Source organism: Squalius cephalus (assembly GCF_949319135.1).
Source record: "Squalius cephalus genome assembly, chromosome: 12".
Classification (NCBI taxonomy): Eukaryota; Metazoa; Chordata; class Actinopteri; order Cypriniformes; family Leuciscidae; genus Squalius; species Squalius cephalus.
Genome location: NC_137133.1, coordinates 730,867 through 751,636, shown reverse-complemented (window position 1 = coordinate 751,636; position 20,770 = coordinate 730,867). Strand labels below are relative to the sequence as shown.

Here is a 20,770-nt window from a genome sequence, read left to right as displayed (position 1 = left end):
TCAATGTGTGTTTGTAGATGGTCTGACTGTGTGTGTCTGTAGGTTGTCTGGCTGTATGGTGACAGAGGAAGGCTGTGGTTATGTGTCTTCAGCTCTGAGTTTAAACACATCACACCTGAGAGAGCTGGATCTAAGTAACAATGACCTGCAGGATTCAGGAGTGAAGATTATTTCTGATGGACTGAAAAGCACAAGCTGTCAGCTGCAGATACTAAGGTATTTAAGAACATATGAGAGATTATTTACAGTCTGCCACTCATAATGTCGATGTGTGTTTGTAGACGGTCTGACTGTGTGTGTCTGTAGGTTGTCTCGCTGTATGGTGACAGAGGAAGGCTGTGGTTATGTGTCTTCAGCTCTGAGTTCAAACCCCTCACACCTGAGAGAGCTGGATCTGAGCTACAATCACCCAGGAGAATCAGGAGTCAAGGTGTTCTCTGACAAACGGATGGATCAAAACTGCTCACTGCAGATACTCAAGTATGTGGGACAATAAGAGGCCCGGTTTACACCTGGTATTAAGATCTGTCTCAGGTGATCTGACCACAAGTCGGTTGCTCTCATTTGTATGTAGAGCTATTCCAGCGTTATGGACGTGACATTTACAGTCAAAACTTGAAATATAAATTCTCATAGAAAGTATTAATTACCAATATATTGAATAGGGCTGTGAAGTTGTTAAAACTTTTAATCTGATTATTAACATGATGTGGCAATTAATTAATCTAACGATCTTATTAATTAATCAAATTAATCGCAGATTAGTCGCACATCAAGTCATTGTGTAAAGCATCAAATAGACATTACAAAAAGTAGCTTCAGAAAGAAATATATGATTCAGCATAGAATTTATTACACATACATTTTTGGACGATGAGGTTGAGTAAAATGATGACTGAATTTTCATTTTTGCATGAACTATACCTTTAATGTTTTTTTTTATAATGGAAATATGAAAACATTTTTTTAATGAAATTATACTCTAAATAAGAAACTAAAACTGCCAGTAGGTGGCGGTAAATGTCTTGATGATTAAGTCATTGAATTTGTCACGTTTCCTATGCGTGGTGCAGGTAGAACGCAAGATGAACATCAACAAGGAAAACCTAAACCAAACTTAGAACAAACCTTAACGAGAACCGACAACAGAAGACTGAAACACAGGCAGATATATACTGGGAGAAAACAAAGAGATCTTAGGCTACAGCTGAAAACAATGACTAATCAAATTAGAAACCATGGTGACAAATAAACGAGATTACTGAGGTAGGGTAATGGTGAAAACAAAGTCCAAATACAATGAACTGTTACAGAATCATTCATTCATTCATTTCATTCAAACGGCTGATTCATTCAGGAATGAACCATCTTTATAATTGGTCCATTGAATCATTGGTTCATCCGATTCATCCAAAGCGTGGTTTCAGAAATGAAACGCCACTGTCACGGTGTCAAGTCAAGTCACCTTAATTTATATAGTGCTTTTAACAATATAGCTTGTTTTAACCCTTAGGGGTCTAATGTGTTTTAGGGGTCCTTGAGTTGTTTTGACATGCCCTGACATTTGTGCTTTTTTTAGTTGCTTATAAACATATTAATGGCAAAGGTGTCATTACACTCTATTCAGCACAATCAGGACTACCATAATATGTGAGCAACATGTATGTACATGTTTGTATTTTTGAGAGAATAATGTTTGTGCATGGTTATTGAGAAAACAAAAAAAATGAAAGTTTCTGAAATAGTCACTTAGAGGGAACTACTAGAAAGAATGCGAGGACAAAAGAAATACTCACCTAAAGGATTATTAGGAACACCTGTTCAATTTCTCATTAATGCAATTATCTAATCAACCAATCACATGGCAGTTGGTTCAATGCATTTAGGGGTGTGGTCCTGGTCAAGACAATCTCCTGAACTCCAAACTGAATTTCAGAATGGAAAAGAAAGGTGATTTAAGCAATTTTGAGCGTGGCATGGTTGTTGGTGCCAGACAGGCCGGTCTGAGTATTTCACAATCTGCTCAGTTACTGGGATTTTCACGCATAACCATTTCTAGGGTTTACAAAGAATGGTGTGAAAAGGGAAAAACATCCAGTATGCGGCAGTCCTGTGGGCGAAAATGCCTTGTTGATGCTAGAGGTCAGAGGAGAATGGGCCGACTGATTCAAGCTGATAGAAGAGCAACTTTGACTGAAATAACCACTCGTTACAACCGAGGTATGCAGCAAAGCATTTGTGAAGCCACAACATGCACAACCTTGAGGCGGATGGGCTACAACAGCAGAAGACCCCACCGGGTACCACTCATCTCCACTACAAATAGGAAAAAGAGGCTACAATTTGCACGAGCTCACCAAAATTGGACAGTTGAAGACTGGAAAAATGTTGCCTGGTCTGATGAGTCTCGGTTTCTGTTGAGACATTCAGATGGTAGAGTCAGGATTTGGCGTAAACAGAATGAGAACATGGATCCATCATGCCTTGTTACCACTGTGCAGGCTAGTGGTGGTGGTGTAATGGTGTGGGGGATGTTTTCTTGGCACACTTTAGGCCCCTTAGTGCCAATTGGGCATCGTTTAAATGCCATGGCCTACCTGAGCATTGTTTCTGACCATGTCCATCCCTTTATGACCACCATGTACCCATCCTCTGATGGCTACTTCCAGCAGCTCGAATCATTTCAAATTGGTTTCTTGAACATGACAATGAGTTCACTGTACTAAAATGGCCCCCACAGTTACCAGATCTCAACCCAATAGAGCATCTTTGGGATGTGGTGGAACGGGAGCTTCGTGCCCTGGATGTGCATCCCACAAATCTCCATCAACTGCAAGATGCTATCCTATCAATATGGGCCAACATTTCTAAAGAATGCTTTCAGCACCTTGTTGAATCAATGCCACGTAGAATTAAGGCAGTTCTGAAGGCGAAAGGGGATCAAACACAGTATTAGTATGGTGTTCCTAATAATCCTTTAGGTGAGTGTATATATGCATCTCACTATTTAATTTATTTAGAATATAGTTAACAATCCAAATATAAATGAAAGTCAAGTCATCTTCATTTATTTAGTGTGTTTAACAATGTAGATTGCTCCAAAGCAGCTTTACAGTGATAATAGGAAATTAAAGTAACACAGATTGTTTTGGCTTTAAAGCAGCTCTAGAATAAAGTTATTGTCCAGCTAAAGTTAGTTTTGATTTATTCATTTCCTTCGCAACAATCATTAGTTATTAACTCAGGGGCCGATAACACGTGTAGGATTTGAAGGCGAACCAAACACAAATGATTCTTCCAGGTGATTCGTTTAAACATAATTCCACACAGAACTCAACACCTCAGACCCCAAATCACCAATCCAGAACCATAAAATCCAGGCTCCAGCCAATCTACGCTAAACAACGAAGACCCCCAGCTAAGAACTTTATGGCCATGCAAGCTTCAAAGAGATGAGTCCAACTAAAGGTAGAAAGTTGACAATGTTAGATAGTTTGGAAAAGACTGATTGGTTCAGAGATGGCAAAGCTCAGGGCCCGACCAAGATAACGGCAGAGGTTGCTTGATCCCACGACAGATATACAAAACAGACCTCCTTCTTCTTAAGGACCTCTGAACGACCCCAGGGTTGAAATCTCTTATAACCACAGAGTAGGGGTGGGTGATATGGCAAAAATATCATATCACGATTTTTTTCAGGAAAATCACGATTCACGATTTTATCACGATTCTTTTTTATGTTGGTTTTACTATTTTGTGACTGAGCATTACAGCCAAACTAATGTCTATATTTTAAAAACAAAGCCTTAGGTAACTATATATATATATATATATATATATATATATATATAGGGGTGTGACGGTTAGTATATAACCGTGAGACCGACGGTTAGTTGAACACCGTCATTACAACTCTATAACCGCCAAAACCGTGTTATTAAAATATTTTTTACAAACATTTTTTATCATAGAGAATGTTTAAATACTAATTAAAAACAATTGTTAACAGTCTGTGTTATTAAAGGGATAGTTTACCCAAAAATGAAAATTCGGTCAATAATTACTCACCCTCATGTTGTTCCAACCCCGTAAGACCTTCGTTCATCTTCGGAACACAAATTAAGATATTTTTGATGAAATCTGAGAGCTGGATCACTCCTCCATAGGCTTCTAAGGGACCAAAACTTGCTGGCCCAGAAAAGTTATTAAAGAGATCGTTAATATAGTCCAAGTGACTACAGTGGCTCAATGTTAAGTTTATCAAGCGACGAGAATACTTTTTGTGCGCAAAAATAAATAAAAAAATAACGACTTTATTCCACTATTCATTTCCTTCTCTCTGGGCCTCGAGTTAGTTCACGTAGTGTTTTTGCGCAGCGCGTCAGTGTTGCGCGACACACGCATCACACACATGACCAGCGTTGGCCAATAGTGAGCCTACGTGATGACGTGCAACACAGACGCGCTGCGCTAAAACACTACGTGAACAAAATCGAGGCCCAGAGAGAAGGAAATTAATAGTGGAATAAAGTCGTTATTTTTTTTATTTTTTTTTTGCGCACAAAAAGTATTGCTTTCACTTTATATACTTCTTTTGAAGTGTTGGTGCTAAATGTAACAATATCTAGTGTAAATAATAAATCATGTTTGAGATTTGTGCTGGCTACTGTATACAGGCCACCAGGGCACCATACTGACTTTATCAAAGAATTTGCTGATTTTCTATCAGAATTAGTACTGGCTGCAGATAAAGTACTAATTGTTGGTGATTTTAATAAACATGTAGATAACAAAAAAGATGCATTGGGATTGGCATTTAAAGACATTCTTAACTCTATTGGAGTTAGACAACACGTGTCAGGACCTACTCATTCTCGTAATCATACTCTAGATCTAATATTATCACATGGAATAAATGTTGATGCCGTTGAAATTCTGCAGCAGAGCGATGACATCTCAGATCATTATCTAGTGTAAGGCCCGATATATTGGTCCAATCTGCCGGTCCGCCAATACACGGGGAAGGTTATCACGTGCTCTGTCCTCACTCATGCAGAGTATTGGTTGGTTAAATTTGTAATATATTAATCATATATTTACTCGTTTATTTCATCTGACTCCATAATGAAAAGGTTTTAATGATATCTGTGGATCATTAATCATGAGTGAATGTTTGACTATTCCGTTTAACTCTTCAATGAAAATAATATCAAAGTCAGTTAGAATAATCAAATGTAACAATTTATTATGTCAGGTAAATGTATCATGCCAATTCCATAATCAATTCAAAGATAATCGATACAAAACATCAAATGCTCTGGAATAGAGAGAAGATGCAAACCCAACATTAAGAAATATGTGAGGCTGAGAGATCTATATCTCTCAGCCTAACGGACCGATCTCAAGTACAGAAAAGGCCCCGAACTCTCTGCTGCATCTCATTAAATAGTCAGACCTCTTTCACATGGAAACATGTGCTAACAAAAGAAATTTGCATGCAGTGGTCGCACCTTCATGGGGGTGGGTGACCATTTGCTTGAGAGACCACCTTCCTTTGTAAGTCAGTTATCCATAAACTCTTAAAACCTTATTACCTTTTATTTTATCTATCTGGATATGAGATATCTGTACCACTCACTTTGAGACATTTCAAATGACACCAAAAACATAACAGTCAATGATAAACATTCACATTAAGTCAAGTCAAGTCAACTTTATTTATATAGCGCTTTTCACAATGCAGATTGTATCAAAGCAGCTTCACAGTATTAAATAAAATAGTACATCAGTGTTTGTTTCTAGTGTAAAACGTCCACGTTTGGTAATGCTGATCAATAGTATTGTTGATTGATTGATTAAATTAAGTATCCCCAACTGAGCAAGCCAAAGGCAACAGTGGCAAGGAACCGAAAAACTCCATCAGGTGACCTAATGGAGAAATAAAAACCTTGGGAGAACCCAGGCTCAGTCGGGGGCCAGTTCTCCTCTGGCGTTTATGAACTAGAGACCGGATTTAACTGTAAGATTAAAAGTATTATATAAATGCCTGTCTGAAGAGATGCGTCTTTAATCTAGTTTTAAACTGGGAGAGCGAGTCTGAGCAACGAACAGTATCCGGAAGACTATTCCAGAGTTTTGGAGCTAAATGTGAAAATGATCTCCCTCCTTTGGTGGATCTGGATATCCTAGGTATGACCAAAAGCCTCGAATTTAGTGATCTTAAAGAGCGCGATGGATTATAGGGCGATAGAAGATCCTTTAAATAAACTGGAGCTAAGCCGTTTAGGGCTTTATAAGTCAGTAGCAATACCTTGTAATTAATACGGAACTTTATAGGTAACCAATGTAGTGATGATAGAATTGGTGTTATATGGTCAAATTTTCTTGATCTAGTAAGAACTCTAGCGGCGGCATTTTGGACTAACTGTATCTTGTTTATTGAGGATGCAGGACAACCAGCTAATAAAGCATTACAGTAATCTAGTCTCGAGGTCATGAATGCATGAACTAACTTTTCTGCATCAGAAACTGATAGCATGTTACGTAGCTTAGCAATGTTTCTAAGGTGGAAAAAGGCTGTTTTTGTAACATATGAAATATGATTTTCAAAAGACAGGTTGCAGTCAAGTATAACACCCAGGTCTTTTACTGTAGAGGATAAAGTAACAGGACATCCTACCATGTTAAAGTTGTATTGTGAGAGGTTTTGTGGGCGGTTTTTTGAACCGATGATTAGTACCTCTGTCTTGTCTGGATTTAATAAAAGAAAATTGCGTGTCATCCAGTCTTTTATATCTTTAACACACTCTGTCAATTTGGATAATTTAGCGTTTTCATCCGGCCGTGATGAAATATATATTTGAGTGTCATCAGCATAACAATGGAAACTAATTCAAGGTTTCCTTATAATATTTCCAAGTGGCAGCATATATATTGAGAATAATAGAGGGCCTAACACAGATCCTTGCGGCACTCCATAGTTTACTGGAGTTATGATCGATTTTTCTCCATTTAAATAGACAAAATGGTATCGGTCAGATAAGTATGATCTGAACCAGCTTAATGCTTGTCCTTGAACACCGGTATAGTTTTGTAGTCGATCTAAGAGTATTGTGTGATCTATAGTATCGAACGCAGCACTAAGATCAAGTAAAACTAGTATTGAGATACAGCCTTGGTCAGAAGCTAAGAGTAAATCATTTGTGATTTTAACGAGCGCAGTTTCAGTGCTATGATGCGGCCTAAATCCAGACTGAAACTTTTCATAGATGTCATTTTCTTGTAAGAAAGAGCCTAGTTGGGCGGACACAACTTTTTCTAATATTTTGGACATAAAAGGAAGATTTGAAATTGGTCTATAATTTGCTAGGTTATTTGGGTCTAATTGTGGTTTCTTAATGAGTGGTTTTATAACTGCCAGTTTAAATGTTCTTGGAACATGACCTAAAGTTAAAGATGAGTTAATAATATTGAGGAGAGGCTCTTCCACTATAGGTAACACTTCTTTCAGTAGTTTAGTTGGTATGGGATCTAATAAACATGTTGTTGTTTTAGAGGAAGTGATATATTTATGTAACTCTATTTGTTCTATAGTTGTAAAGCACTGTAATTGTTCTTGCGGGGTGATAATCGAGGCTGAATTATAAGGCGCGATTGAGGATTGAACGTTTACAATTGTGGATCTGATGTTTTCTATTTTCTCAGTGAAGAACTTCATGAAATCATTACTACTAAACTGTAACGGGATATTTTGTTCAGGTGACGCTTGTTTATTTGTTAGTCTAGCCACGGTGTTAAATAAAAATCTTGGATTGTTTTGGTTATTTTCTATTAGTTTGCGGAGGTGCTCAGCCCTGGCTACTTTTAGGGCTTTTTTATAACGTGACATACTGTCTTTCCAAGCGATTCTAAAGACCTCTAAGTTAGTTTGTTTCCATTTACGCTCTAAATTACGGGTTTCTCTCTTTAGAACACGCGTAGTATTGTTGTACCATGGTGCTTTAATTTTCTCTCTGACCTTTTTTAGTCTTATAGGTGCAACAATATCCAATTTTCCAGAGAGAATGGTGCTCATAGTGATGGTTAGTTCCTCTAGTTCATCTGTTTGTGGTGAAGGGAGTGCTTACTGACTTGCAGTTCTTCATCGGTGATGACCCAATCCCCACTGTATCTGAGCAGCCAGTAAAAAGCCTCGGAAGGCTATACGACGCAAGCCTGAAAGACAAAGACCAGGTGAAGCAACTGCGTAATGACATCAATGCAGGCCTACAGGCGATTGACAACACCCAACTACCTGGGAAATTGAAGACATGGTGCTTCCAGTTTGGTCTACTACCCCGAGTGCTGTGGCCCCTGGCAGTCTATGAGGTGCCCATCACAACAGTAGAGAAGCTGGAGAGAAGAGTCACAGCCCACATCAAGAGATGGCTTGGAGTTCCACGCTGCCTCACCACCATAAGCCTCTACGGAGACAGTGTCCTCAAGCTGCCCCTCACCAGCCTCACAGAGGAGTTCAAGTGTGCTAAAACACGTCTGCAGATGACCTTGAACGAATCCAAAGATCCGGTGATCAGAGGAAATGCTCCGACCCTGGTTACTGGGCTCAAGTGGAGACCAGCAAGAGCAGTAGAGGAGGCAACAGCAGCTCTTAGACATGCTGATATTGTGGGGAACGTTCAGCAAGGAAGAGGAGGCCTCGGACTAACAACTAGTCGCCCAGCCTGGAGAAACGCCACTGCTCCAGCACGGAGGAAGATGGTGGTGGAGGAAGTGCGGCGTCAGGAGGAAACGGCAAGATGGGCCAAGGCAGTCGCCCTCGGCAAACAGGGTCTGTGGACACGGTGGGAGAGTGTCGAAAGGAGGAGATTGAGCTGGAGGGATGTATGGGCCATGGAAGCGAGGAATTTGAGCTTTACCATCAGAGCCATATATGACGTCCTCCCAACACAAACTAATCTCCATCAGTGGTTTGGCGAAGATCCTGGGTGCATCCTGTGCTCCAGGCCAGCCTCCCTCCGGCACATACTCACCGGGTGTAAAACCAGCCTTACCCAAGGACGATACACTTGGCGCCACAACCAAGTTTTGAAGAGCCTTGCTGCCACACTGGAGGAGAAACGAGCCAGCATCAACACCCTGTCACTGCCAATGCCTAACACCTCAACAACACCATGGGCAACTGCCTTCGTCCGTGAAGGGGCTACAGCTGCCAGGAGCAACTCCACACCATCAGAGAGAAGCCAGCTGTGCCTAGCGCGTGACTGGAAGATGCTGGCAGACATTGGGAAACAGCTGGTGTTCCCCTTAGAGATTGCCACTACCTCCTTGAGGCCTGACTTGGTGCTCTGGTCCCCCTCCATAAAGAAGGTATACATAATCGAACTCACCGTACCCTGGGAGGATTCCATGGAGGAGGCATATGAGCGGAAACACCTGCGGTATGCCGACCTAGCCACCGAAGCAAAACATTGTGGCTGGAACGCGTAAGTCCGCCCAGTGGAGGTTGGGTGCAGAGGGTTTGTGGGAACATCCACCACAAAACTGCTGAGGGACTTGGGAATTAAGGGCCAGAACCAGCGCACAGCCGTTAAAGCTGCATCAGAGGCAGCAGAAAGAAGCAGCCAGTGGCTCTGGCTGAAGAGGAACGACCCCAGCTGGGCCCCCAAGTAGTGTGCCAGGAGATAAGTCGGCTTTGGCTTGACTCAGGAAACAGGACGTCTCTGCCATGCATAGTCCCCTGAGATGTCCACTTGACAACAAGGTGACTCTTATGGCTAATTGGACTCGGGACGCAAGCTGAGGTCTGATCAACCTAGAGCTGGCCGCCTCTGGAGAGGGTGTATAGTGTCAAAGGCCGAAACACCCCATGACCCAGAGGAACACTACTGATGATGCGTCCCGTAAATCCAATTCTTCTCACGAATCTACGAATCTACCATCTACCATCTCTACCATTCACCATTCACCGACAAGTCCACCAGTAACTCGCATGTGCTCGCACAGGGAGTCTCCATCTCATCCTGTGTTTTCTAGAATCTGTTTGTTTAGGTTCAGGCAGCAGCTGAGACAGATCCGATAAGCAATTTGAAAAATTATCTATGGTGGATGGAAGGATTGTTCTGCCTAATCGATAACGCAGCGCAGCATGATATATTACCGGGGTACGTAATATGCAAGTTACCATGTAATGGTCAGTTACATCATCACTTTGTGGAATGATATCTATATCGGTTGGATCGGTTCCATGTGATATAATTAAATCGAGTGTATGATTAAAACGATGAGTTGGTCCGGTAACGTTTTGCTTAACCCCAAAGGAGTTTAATAAATCTATAAATGCAGCCCCTAACGTATCATTTTGATTATCTACGTGTATGTTAAAATCTCCAACAATTAATACTTTATCGACATTGACCAATAGATCTGAGAGAAAATTTGCAAATTCTTTTAGGAAATCAGCGTAAGGCCCTGGCGGTCTATATACGGTAGCCAAGGCTAGAGATAATAGGGATGTTTTTCTATCATCTAAGAGCGTAACATTTAGTACAAGTACTTCAAATGAAATAAACTTATAACCCGTTTTCTGAGTAACACTAAGAAAATCTCTATAGATAGTTGCAATACCGCCGCCACGACCAATCAGACGGGGCTCGTGCTTATAGGAGTATCCTGATGGAGTAGACTCATTTAGACCGAAATAATCATTTGGTTTAAGCCAGGTTTCAGTAAGGCAAAGTACATCGATGCTATTATCTGTGACTATTTCATTTACAATAACTGCCTTAGGTGTGAGTGATCTAATGTTTAAAAGACCTAGCTTTAGAAATTGTTTTTGTTTACTAATAGCAACATTTTCTGTTTTAATAACAACTAAATTTTTCCTAGATCCTGCAGTAGATTTATTATTTGATCGCACTAAATGAGGAATAGACACAATTTCTATGCAATGTTCTACACTAGTATTTATATCAGTTAATTTGGTGCAGCAGAGACTATGATTTGGACTTTTGGTTACTAGTCAAAAGGTATTTAACATTTTGGAGATGTTATCCGACAGAAGATCCGATCCGAATCTGCTTGGGTGTAAGCCATCAGCACGGAAAAGCCTAGGACGCTCCCAAAACAGATTCCAATTATTTACAAAGAGCAGTTTCTGCTCATTGCACCATGACGTTAACCATTCATTTAGTGCGAATAATCTACTAAACTTGTCATGACCTAGTCGGTACGTGGGAAGCGGTCCTGACACAATGATCGTTATATCAGGCGATGTGCTGCGTACCGTATCGATCAGATTCCTGAAGTCTTTCTTCAGAACTTCCGTCTGGCGCAGCCTGATGTCGTTCACTCCCGCGTGCAATACCAAAGTTCCGACGCGCTCGTTATCGTTCAGAATCTCGGGAACGTGAGCAGCGATTTCAGAAACACGAGCACCAGGAAAGCAGTGACTGTGCACCTTATTTTTACCTAATGTAGCGTGTACGTGTCGAACAATGGAATCACCGATGATCACAGCATCGCGTTCTGTTTCGCGAAGAGGGGAGAAGGGGTTTTGTGTGGATAACTCGAAAACCGGGAGGGTCGGAGAGGGTCTTGGTCTAGACCTGACTCGCGTCTTCCGCTGCGGAAATATCCAGGCTTCGTGGTGGCATGTTGGAGCCGGAGTGAACGAGACCATGGCTGATCGCGACCTCAACGCTCGGGACCGATGCCGAATAACGCACGGAGTAGACGAGGTCGGAGTCAGCGGGTTAGTAACATTAATCTCTGATTTGTGAGCATCGGCGCGTGATGTTTCAAGAGCTAACCGCCGGTCTATTAGCTCGGCTTGTCTCACTAAAAGGTCGTGGATCTGTTTCTCGACAGCTTCCAGCTCAGACTGCAGCGCGTGAAGTTCAAATGTGTCCTCACCTGCACCAAAAGGTAGACTACTTACATCTGATATATTCGCCATTTTAACCCTCTGGGGACCAAAAACGCGCCCGCGCATTTTGCTCGTTTTTTTTTTTTAGCAATGAAAATAAACACTAAATGCTCTGTTAATTTTGATCTTTCATTTTCGTGTAATACATCAATCGATCCTGTTCAGTTTCAATTTTTTTTCTGTATACTCACAATAAAAATAAAGTGTTTTGCTTTTTGACAAATAAAGAAAAATTAACATGATGCGATTTCTGCCTTCTCTCTGTCAGTAAACTCCCATTTGAAACGCGTTCGAAAATGATCTATAACTCCGCGAAAATTCAGTCAAACAGGCAAACAGACTCACGGGCATAAAGCTTGAGATCGCATCTGTTAAATGAAGTAACTTATATAAAAAACAAATATTCTCAGCTTCTGTAATCTGTATAAAAAGAGAGCGACTCCAGTCGAGCTCATTACGAGCTAATTCACAGTAATGTGACCACTCCCCGGAGAGCGCGTGCTATTCAAACGCAAATTCTGAGAACTATTGAAGATCTGTGAAACGCCCACATCAGCTGTAAACAAAGCGCGTCGCGATCGAGTGAGGCATAATATAGCCTACCTTATGGAGAAAAGATTCCTCAGAACAGTGCTGATATGAGGAGCAATATCTCCTGATATGAGGAGCAGATCCCGCTGAGGAGTGAGGTAGGCTGTTTTCTTTTCTCAAGTGTGGAATAACGTTATGGAATAACATTAGTGTAGGCCTATGCAAACCGCAAAAAGATGAATCGCATTTCTATAATATGACTCGCCTTTCTGTGAGATGAATGAAGGGTACATATTTGTAAAGACTGTTTAGCCTAAATATAAATCGCGCGTCTGTGTGTGAAAGAATAAACTGCTTTGCTATAGCCTACTGAGATGAGTAAAAATCGACTGGAATATGTTGAAATAAAATGTATTTGTATAAGCAACGTATTAAACTGCAAATGAGCATTTATATGCCCTAATATTTCATAAAAACAACGTTACAGTCAGTCACTTGTTGACTAGATTTGGGTACAGTTTTTAGGCTACTGTAGAATATACTGTAGTAGTCAGTAACAGATCCGCACACCGAATAAGCTCCCATTCAAAAAATGTTTTATTAGTGACGTTTCGGGCCTCACATGGCCCTTCCTCAGACTAACAGGAAGTGTACAAACAGTTACCCTTTTAAAAGTCTGTATCACGTGACCCCACCATCACACAAATTGGATACATCCATCAACATACATTGATATTTACATATTTATACATCGTGTCCAACAAGGATAAAGAATTATATATTTACATATTGATTCCCACTATTAAATTGTCTAACATATATATATATATATATACATATATATATATATATATATATATATATATTTTTTTTTTTTTTTTTTTTTTTTTTTTATAAAACATCCCTCATATTCCAGTATAAAAACATATCAAATGGTACATCACACTTATTACATTATTTGTACAGAAAGAACTAAGAAATTCAAAGAGACTATATGTATTACCATTCATAAAGACTATCCATAAAGACTATCCGTACGTCAAGACAGAAGACATAGAGAATCAAAAAACATTATTGAAAAATCCATATTAAGGTAAAAATCAGATGGGGATTCAGACAATTTTCAAACTTGATCAGACAAGTAAAAAAGCATCTGTTATAAACTCAGCATTTCATTATTTATATACAGAGGACCCAGTTATTCAAAGAGACTATACCTATAAATCAAGAGACTGTAGAGGAAACAGCAGAGTAGAGAATCAAAAAACCATATTGTTATTTAAATCATCCATTAATTTAGAAAAGGTCTAATATCAAAATCCTCATTGAGGCCTCTGGGAGCTAAAGTGTTTAATGTGTAAATCCAGAAAAGTTCCCTTTTTAAAAACAAATTATTTTAAATAACAATATGGTTTTTTGATTCTCTACTCTGCTGTTTCCTCTACAGTCTCTTGATTTATAGGTATAGTCTCTTTGAATAACTGGGTCCTCTGTATATAAATAATGAAATGCTGAGTTTATAACAGATGCTTTTTTACTTGTCTGATCAAGTTTGAAAATTGTCTGAATCCCCATCTGATTTTTACCTTAATATGGATTTTTCAATAATGTTTTTTGATTCTCTATGTCTTCTGTCTTGACGTACGGATAGTCTTTATGGATAGTCTTTATGAATGGTAATACATATAGTCTCTTTGAATTTCTTAGTTCTTTCTGTACAAATAATGTAATAAGTGTGATGTACCATTTGATATGTTTTTATACTGGAATATGAGGGATGTTTTATAAAAAAAAAAAAAAAAAAAAAAAAAAAAAAATATATATATATATATATATATATATATATATATATATATATATATATATATATATATATATGTTAGACAATTTAATAGTGGGAATCAATATGTAAATATATAATTCTTTATCCTTGTTGGACACGATGTATAAATATGTAAATATCAATGTATGTTGATGGATGTATCCAATTTGTGTGATGGTGGGGTCACGTGATACAGACTTTTAAAAGGGTAACTGTTTGTACACTTCCTGTTAGTCTGAGGAAGGGCCATGTGAGGCCCGAAACGTCACTAATAAAACATTTTTTGAATGGGAGCTTATTCGGTGTGCGGATCTGTTACTGACTACTACATGGATTATACTTGTGATCCAGCACCCGTAATGAAAATAAGATGTGCGTGATTTACTCCTGTGGATACTGTAGAATATACTGCCACATCAAATAAGCTTTTGTTTAGCAATTTCTGCTCATATCTAACGTTATATATATATATATATATATATATATATATATATATATATATACATATACATATACATATATATATATATATATATATATATATATATATATATATACATATATATATATACATATATACATATATATATATATATATATATATGTATATATATATATATATATATTTGTCAAAAATAAAGTCATAGACTAAGATGTTAGATGTTCCAATGTTGGCTATATTCAAACTAATGAATACATATGATAAAATGTAGGCCTATAATCTTTTTTCTTTTTCTTTTTTACAAAGAAAGAGTACACTTGAAATATTGTTGAAATTGTAATTATTGTTGTAATTGTAACATTTTTAATAAAATAGCAAAACATATTTACAAGAGAGATGTAAGCGAAATCTTAAATGGTCAATATAAGTCTTCTTCTAAATACATCTTTTGTCCTTGCATTGTGGCTCAGTCAGTGTCACACCTGAAAGAATGGCTCATTAGGCAGAGTCATTATGCAGAGTGGGTGTAAACTACTCCTCCCCCTCGCATATTGGCTTTCCAAGCAAAACCTGTTTTACACCATTTAAATCAATGTATTTTTTTTTTGTGAACGATAAAGCAAGACATAAACATAATTTTGAAGCTAGAACTCAAAGGGACAACATCCATTAGTCAAAAGTCTTGTGGACACATATTTAATATGTGTTTTGTGGTCTTAATTCAGCAACTTTCATTTTAATTTTTTCCAATAACCACGCATAAACATTATTCTCTTAAAAATACAAACATCTACATACAAGTTGCTCGCATATTATGGTAGCCCTGTTTGTGCTATATAGAGTGAATTTACACCTTTGCCATTAACATGTTTATAAATAACTGAAAAAAGCACAAATGTCAGAGTATGTCAGAACATCTCAAGGGCCCCAAAAACACCTTGGTCCCCAGAGGGTTAACAGATGGACAGTAAGTTAGCAACAACACTACCAGTGATGCTATCAATATTAATACTAATTTCTGACAAACGTCTTAGATATAATCCGTCTTTTTAGTGGTACGGGTGTAGAGTAGACGCACGATAGGCGAAAAATGTTTGTAAGTGAGTGTTGAGAAGACGCGTTCAGCCGTGATCCCCGGGAGTGACCTATAAGAGTATCCAGCGTTGGATCACTAATAGGCTTGAGACACGTCTGCTCAACAGTCCGCGTTGTAACTATGAGGTTTGAGCAGTAGTGCTTCTCAGTGAGGAAAAGTAGAAAATGTTTGTTGTAAGTAAGAGTAGAATCAAGAATTATAAATCAAATCGATGGAGCTCCAAAGACAACAACGCGTTCAGACGCGACGCATGCGCATTCGACAACAGGAAGTCAGGACAACAATGAACGTCAAACGTCATTAAACCATATTCTTGTGTGAGTTCTTAGTAGTTTGCGGAAGTGAGGTCGTATGGGGGAGGTCAAATGGTAATTAGCCCTTTGTCTCAGACCAGGGCCTCAACCAGTATTTTCAGTCTTACACTAGTCTCGTGTAAACTTCATTTAGCCAAGACTGCAAAGCCGACTCCGTGTTACAAATATGTTAGACCTATCACTTCTGCCACTAAAGATTGCTTTATTAATAATCTTCCTAATCAGTTTCATCATCTCAACATCCCAGATAACTTTGAAGAACTAGATATTGCGACAGAAACTTTTAACTCTCTCTTTTCCAGCACTTTAGACACAGTTGCTCCGTTGCGCTTAAAGAAGATTAAAGAAAATAGTCCAACGCCGTGGTACAACGAGCACACTCGGCTCTTAAGAGAGCAGCCAGAAAAATGGAACGCAACTGGAAGAAAACAAAACTAGAGGTATTTCGCATTTCATGGAAAGAGAGTTCGATTGCTTACAGAGAGGCCTTAAAAGCTGCTAGATCTGCTTATTTTTCAACCCTATTAGAAGAAAATAAACAAAACGAAAAATAAATCTTCAACCCCAGATGTTTCCATGCAGCACATAAGTAATGACTTTATGAACTTCTTTACTAACAAGATTGATAATATCAGGGAGAAAATTATAACTATGCAACCGTCTACTACAGTATCGCATCAGGCACTGCATTGTAGTCTCCTTGAAGAAAAATTTTATTTGTTCGTTGCTATAGGAGAGGAAGAATTTACTAAACTCGTTAAATCATCTAAATCTACAACATGTATGTTAGACCCTATACCGACTAAGCTACTGAAAGAGATGCTTCCAGAGGTCACAGATACTCTTCTTAATATCATTAATTCATCTTTGTCTCTAGGATATGTACCGAAAACTTTTAAGCTGGCTATGATTGAACCGCTTGTTAAAAAAATGCAACTTGATCCTACAGAATTAGTAAATTACAGGCCGATCTCGAATCTACCCTTTTTGTCAAAGATACTAGAAAAGGCGGTATCCTCACAACTATGTTCCTTTTTAGAAAGAAATGATATCTGTGAGGATTTCCAGTCAGGATTTAGACCGTGCCATAGTACCGAGACAGCTCTCATTAGAGTTACAAATGATTTGCTCTTATCATCCGATCGTGGTTGTATCTCGCTATTAGTGTTACTTGATCTTAGTGCTGCATTTGACACTATTGACCACAACATTCTTTTAAATAGACTCGAAAATTATGTTGGCATTAGTGGAATTGTTTTAGCATGGTTTAAATCATACTTATCTGACCGTTATCAGTTTGTAGCAGTAAATGAAGAGATGTCTTATCGATCAGTATGACCAAGTTCAGTATAGTGTACCACAAGGCTCAGTACTAGGACCGTTGCTGTTCACTCTGTACATGCTACCCTTAGGAGATATCATTAGGAAGCATGGCATTAGTTTTCACTGTTATGCTGACGATACTCAGCTCTATATTTCTTCACGCCCAGACGAAACTTACCAATTCACTAAATTAACAGAATGCATAGCTGATATAAAAAATTGGATGACTAGTAATTTCCTACTACTTAACTCTGAAAAAACAGAGATTCTAATTATTGGACAAAAAACGTCCTCACGTAATAACCTAGAATACTGTCTAATACTCGATGGCTGCTCTGTTAAGTCTTCGTCGTCGGTTAGGAACCTGGGTGTGCTCTTTGATACCAATCTTTCATTTGAAAGTCACGTGTCTAGTGTCTGTAAAACCGCATTTTTCCATCTTAAAAATATATCTAAATCACGCCATATGCTCTCATTGACAAATGGGGAACAATTAGTCCATGCGTTCATGACCTCAAGGCTAGATTATTGTAATGCTCTACTGGGTGGTTGCCCTGCACGCTTAAAGGAGAACTCCGGTCAATTTTAACATTGAGCTCATTTTTTTGTACATTTGGAGTGCTGTCAATACAGAGAACAACGACAAAAATCGGTGTTGCCTACACCGAGTTATTCTATTTTTAAAATTTGCACCCTGTTGACTTCAATGGGGCAAGTTTTAAACCTGCTTTTAGCCTCTTAACATCCTTGATGTGTCATTACAAGTGCACAGAAAATGTGAGTGATTCCTTCCTTCCTGTTTTCGGTTGAAGTCCAAAGTAGTCGATTGCCGAGTTCACGCGCGTGATCATAAACTAAACCTATGCGCGTGAACTCGGCAATCGACTACTTTGGACTTCAACCGAAAACAGGATGTAAACACAGGTATTTGCGCTGGCTTAAATAACATCATTTTTATACATATCTTTCACATCTACTGCAGTCAGATTCACTCGTGTTCACTCTGAAGGAATCACTCACATTTTCTGTGCACTTGTAATGACACATCAAGGATGTTAAGAGGCTAAAAGCAGGTTTAAAACTTGCCCCATTGAAGTCAACAGGGTGCAAATTTTAAAAATAGAATAACTCTGTGTAGGCAACACCGATTTTTGTCGTTGTTTTCTGTATTGACAGCACCCCAAATGTACAAAAAAAAATGAGCTCAATGTTAAAATTGACCGGAGTTCTCCTTTAATAAACAAACTACAGCTAGTTCAAAACGCAGCAGCTCGAGTCCTTACCAGAACCAGGAAGTATGACCACCATATTAGCCCGGTTCTGTCAACACTGCATTGGCTCCCTATTAAACATCATATACATTTTAAAATATTGCTGATTACTTGCAAAGCACTAAATGATTTAGCTCCGCAGTACTTGAGCGAGCTCTTAACACATTATAGTCCTTCTCGTCTATTGCGATCTCAAAATTCCGGCCAGTTAATAATACCTAGAATATCAAAGTCGACTGCTGGTGGTAGATCCTTCTCCTATTTAGCACCAAAACTCTGGAACAGTCTTTCTAACATTGTCCGGGAAGCAGACACACTCTGTCAGTTCAAAGCAAGATTAAAGACACATCTCTTTGACCGAGCATACACATAACACATTATAGACTTCTTCAATTCAATGATTAAGCTGCATAGATTAGATCAGCCGGAACCGGGAACACTTCCCATAAATCCTGATGTACTCGTTACATCATAAGAAGAATTGCATCTACGCTAATTTTAGTGTCTTTGTTTATCCCGAGGTTTTCCCGCAGCCTGCCGAATCCAGGCCGTATACAGATCTGACGAAGGACCTTCGCCTGGACCCGATGACAACTAGTCTCTCCCTATGGAGGATCCCTTTACCACTCTACAGATAAAACGTTTTCGGGAAATTCGTTTCACTTACCTACCCCGAAGTAACAAAATAAAATAAAATAAAATTCTGTATCGAAATTTTTTAAGGCATCATTACTTTGTTTAGGCTTGGTTTGTAGTGAATTCCAAACCTGCGCACATATATTCAAACGCACATAACTATAGAACCAATTCTTAATGCGCATGTGAACACCATCAGCGTTTCTCTCAGGTTCGCGTTTAAAGTCTGTGTAGAGAGAATGGTGTCGTCTTAGCGGCCCCTAATTTAATAACAAATGATCGTTACGACGGAAGCGAATCAATGAACAATAATTTTAGCTGGAAAATAACTTTTATTAAAGAACTGCTATAAAGCCAAAACAATCTCTGTTATTAGAAATTATACGTTTATATCTGTAAAGCTGCTTTGAAACAATCTACATTGTTAAAAGCGCTATATAAATGAGGATGACTTGACTTGACTTGACTTTAGACATAACCGACTTTGTTTATGTAAACCTTGTGTGTATTTAAAGGTCCCGTTCTTCGTGATCCCATGTTTCAAACTTTAGTTAGTGTGTAATGTTGCTGTTAGAGCATAAATAATATCTGTAAAATTATAAAGCTCAAAGTTCAATGCCAAGCAAGATATTTTATGTAACAGAAGTCGACTACAATAAACGGCTCGTTTGGACTACATCCCTCTACTTCCTTCATTAATGATGTCACTAGAACCGTTTTTTGACTAACCTCCGCCCACAGGAATGCTCCCTCAACTCTACTGGCTACTTGCGCTCTTCTAATAACTTAGCCTACTGTGTTTACTCAGCTCTTACGGTGATTTTCTGAAGTAAAACTGACGCTTTATCTTTTGTGTGATGTACAATAAACTTTATTAAACTCATCAGTAAGTTATATGTTTGATCATCATTCAGACAGCAGACTTGTAGGCTATTAATAAATAATGGATACATACAAGCAGATGACAAATACGTTAGAATAACCGTAATTAAACTACTAAACTATACCTGTTTCATCTCTATACAGCACTCTGACTCTGTAGGCATTATTGTCCGACTCGAAATGAACGCCGTTACTGAGAGTTTCTGATATTATCATCATTCCGTGAGATGAATTTGTCCTGAGAGACTGAACGCGAGCTCATGAAGCTCCGCCCCCTGGGTCGTCCAGCAGCACCTCATTTGCATTTAAAGGGCACACACTAAAACAGAGCGTTTTTCTGAGCCCCAAAAAATGTCAATTTAAACATGCTGTAAAAAATGATCTGTGGGGTATTTTGAGCTGAAACTTCACATACACACTCTGGGGACATCAGAGACTTATTTTACATCTTGTGAAAAGGGGCATAATACGGGACCTTTAACAGTATAAGCACAATAAGACTCGAAAGATAACTTAGTCCAGTATCCAGG

The 20,770-nt window shown here is 38.7% G+C and overlaps 1 protein-coding gene across 3 annotated transcripts in view; it reads left to right on the top strand.

Annotated features, from left to right (window-relative positions):
* The window catches only part of LOC307168013 (NLR family CARD domain-containing protein 3-like), a gene marked incomplete at its 3' end in the record, with an annotated part of 60,167 nt that overhangs the window by 21,015 nt on the left and 18,382 nt on the right, over positions 1-20,770 (top strand). For all 3 annotated transcript variants that reach the window (XM_079887487.1, XM_079887486.1, XM_079887485.1), the window contains exons 10-11: positions 43-216; positions 307-480. In XM_079887487.1, the coding sequence (XP_079743613.1) occupies positions 43-216; positions 307-480 (348 nt within the window). The remainder of the gene's footprint in view (positions 1-42; positions 217-306; positions 481-20,770) is intronic.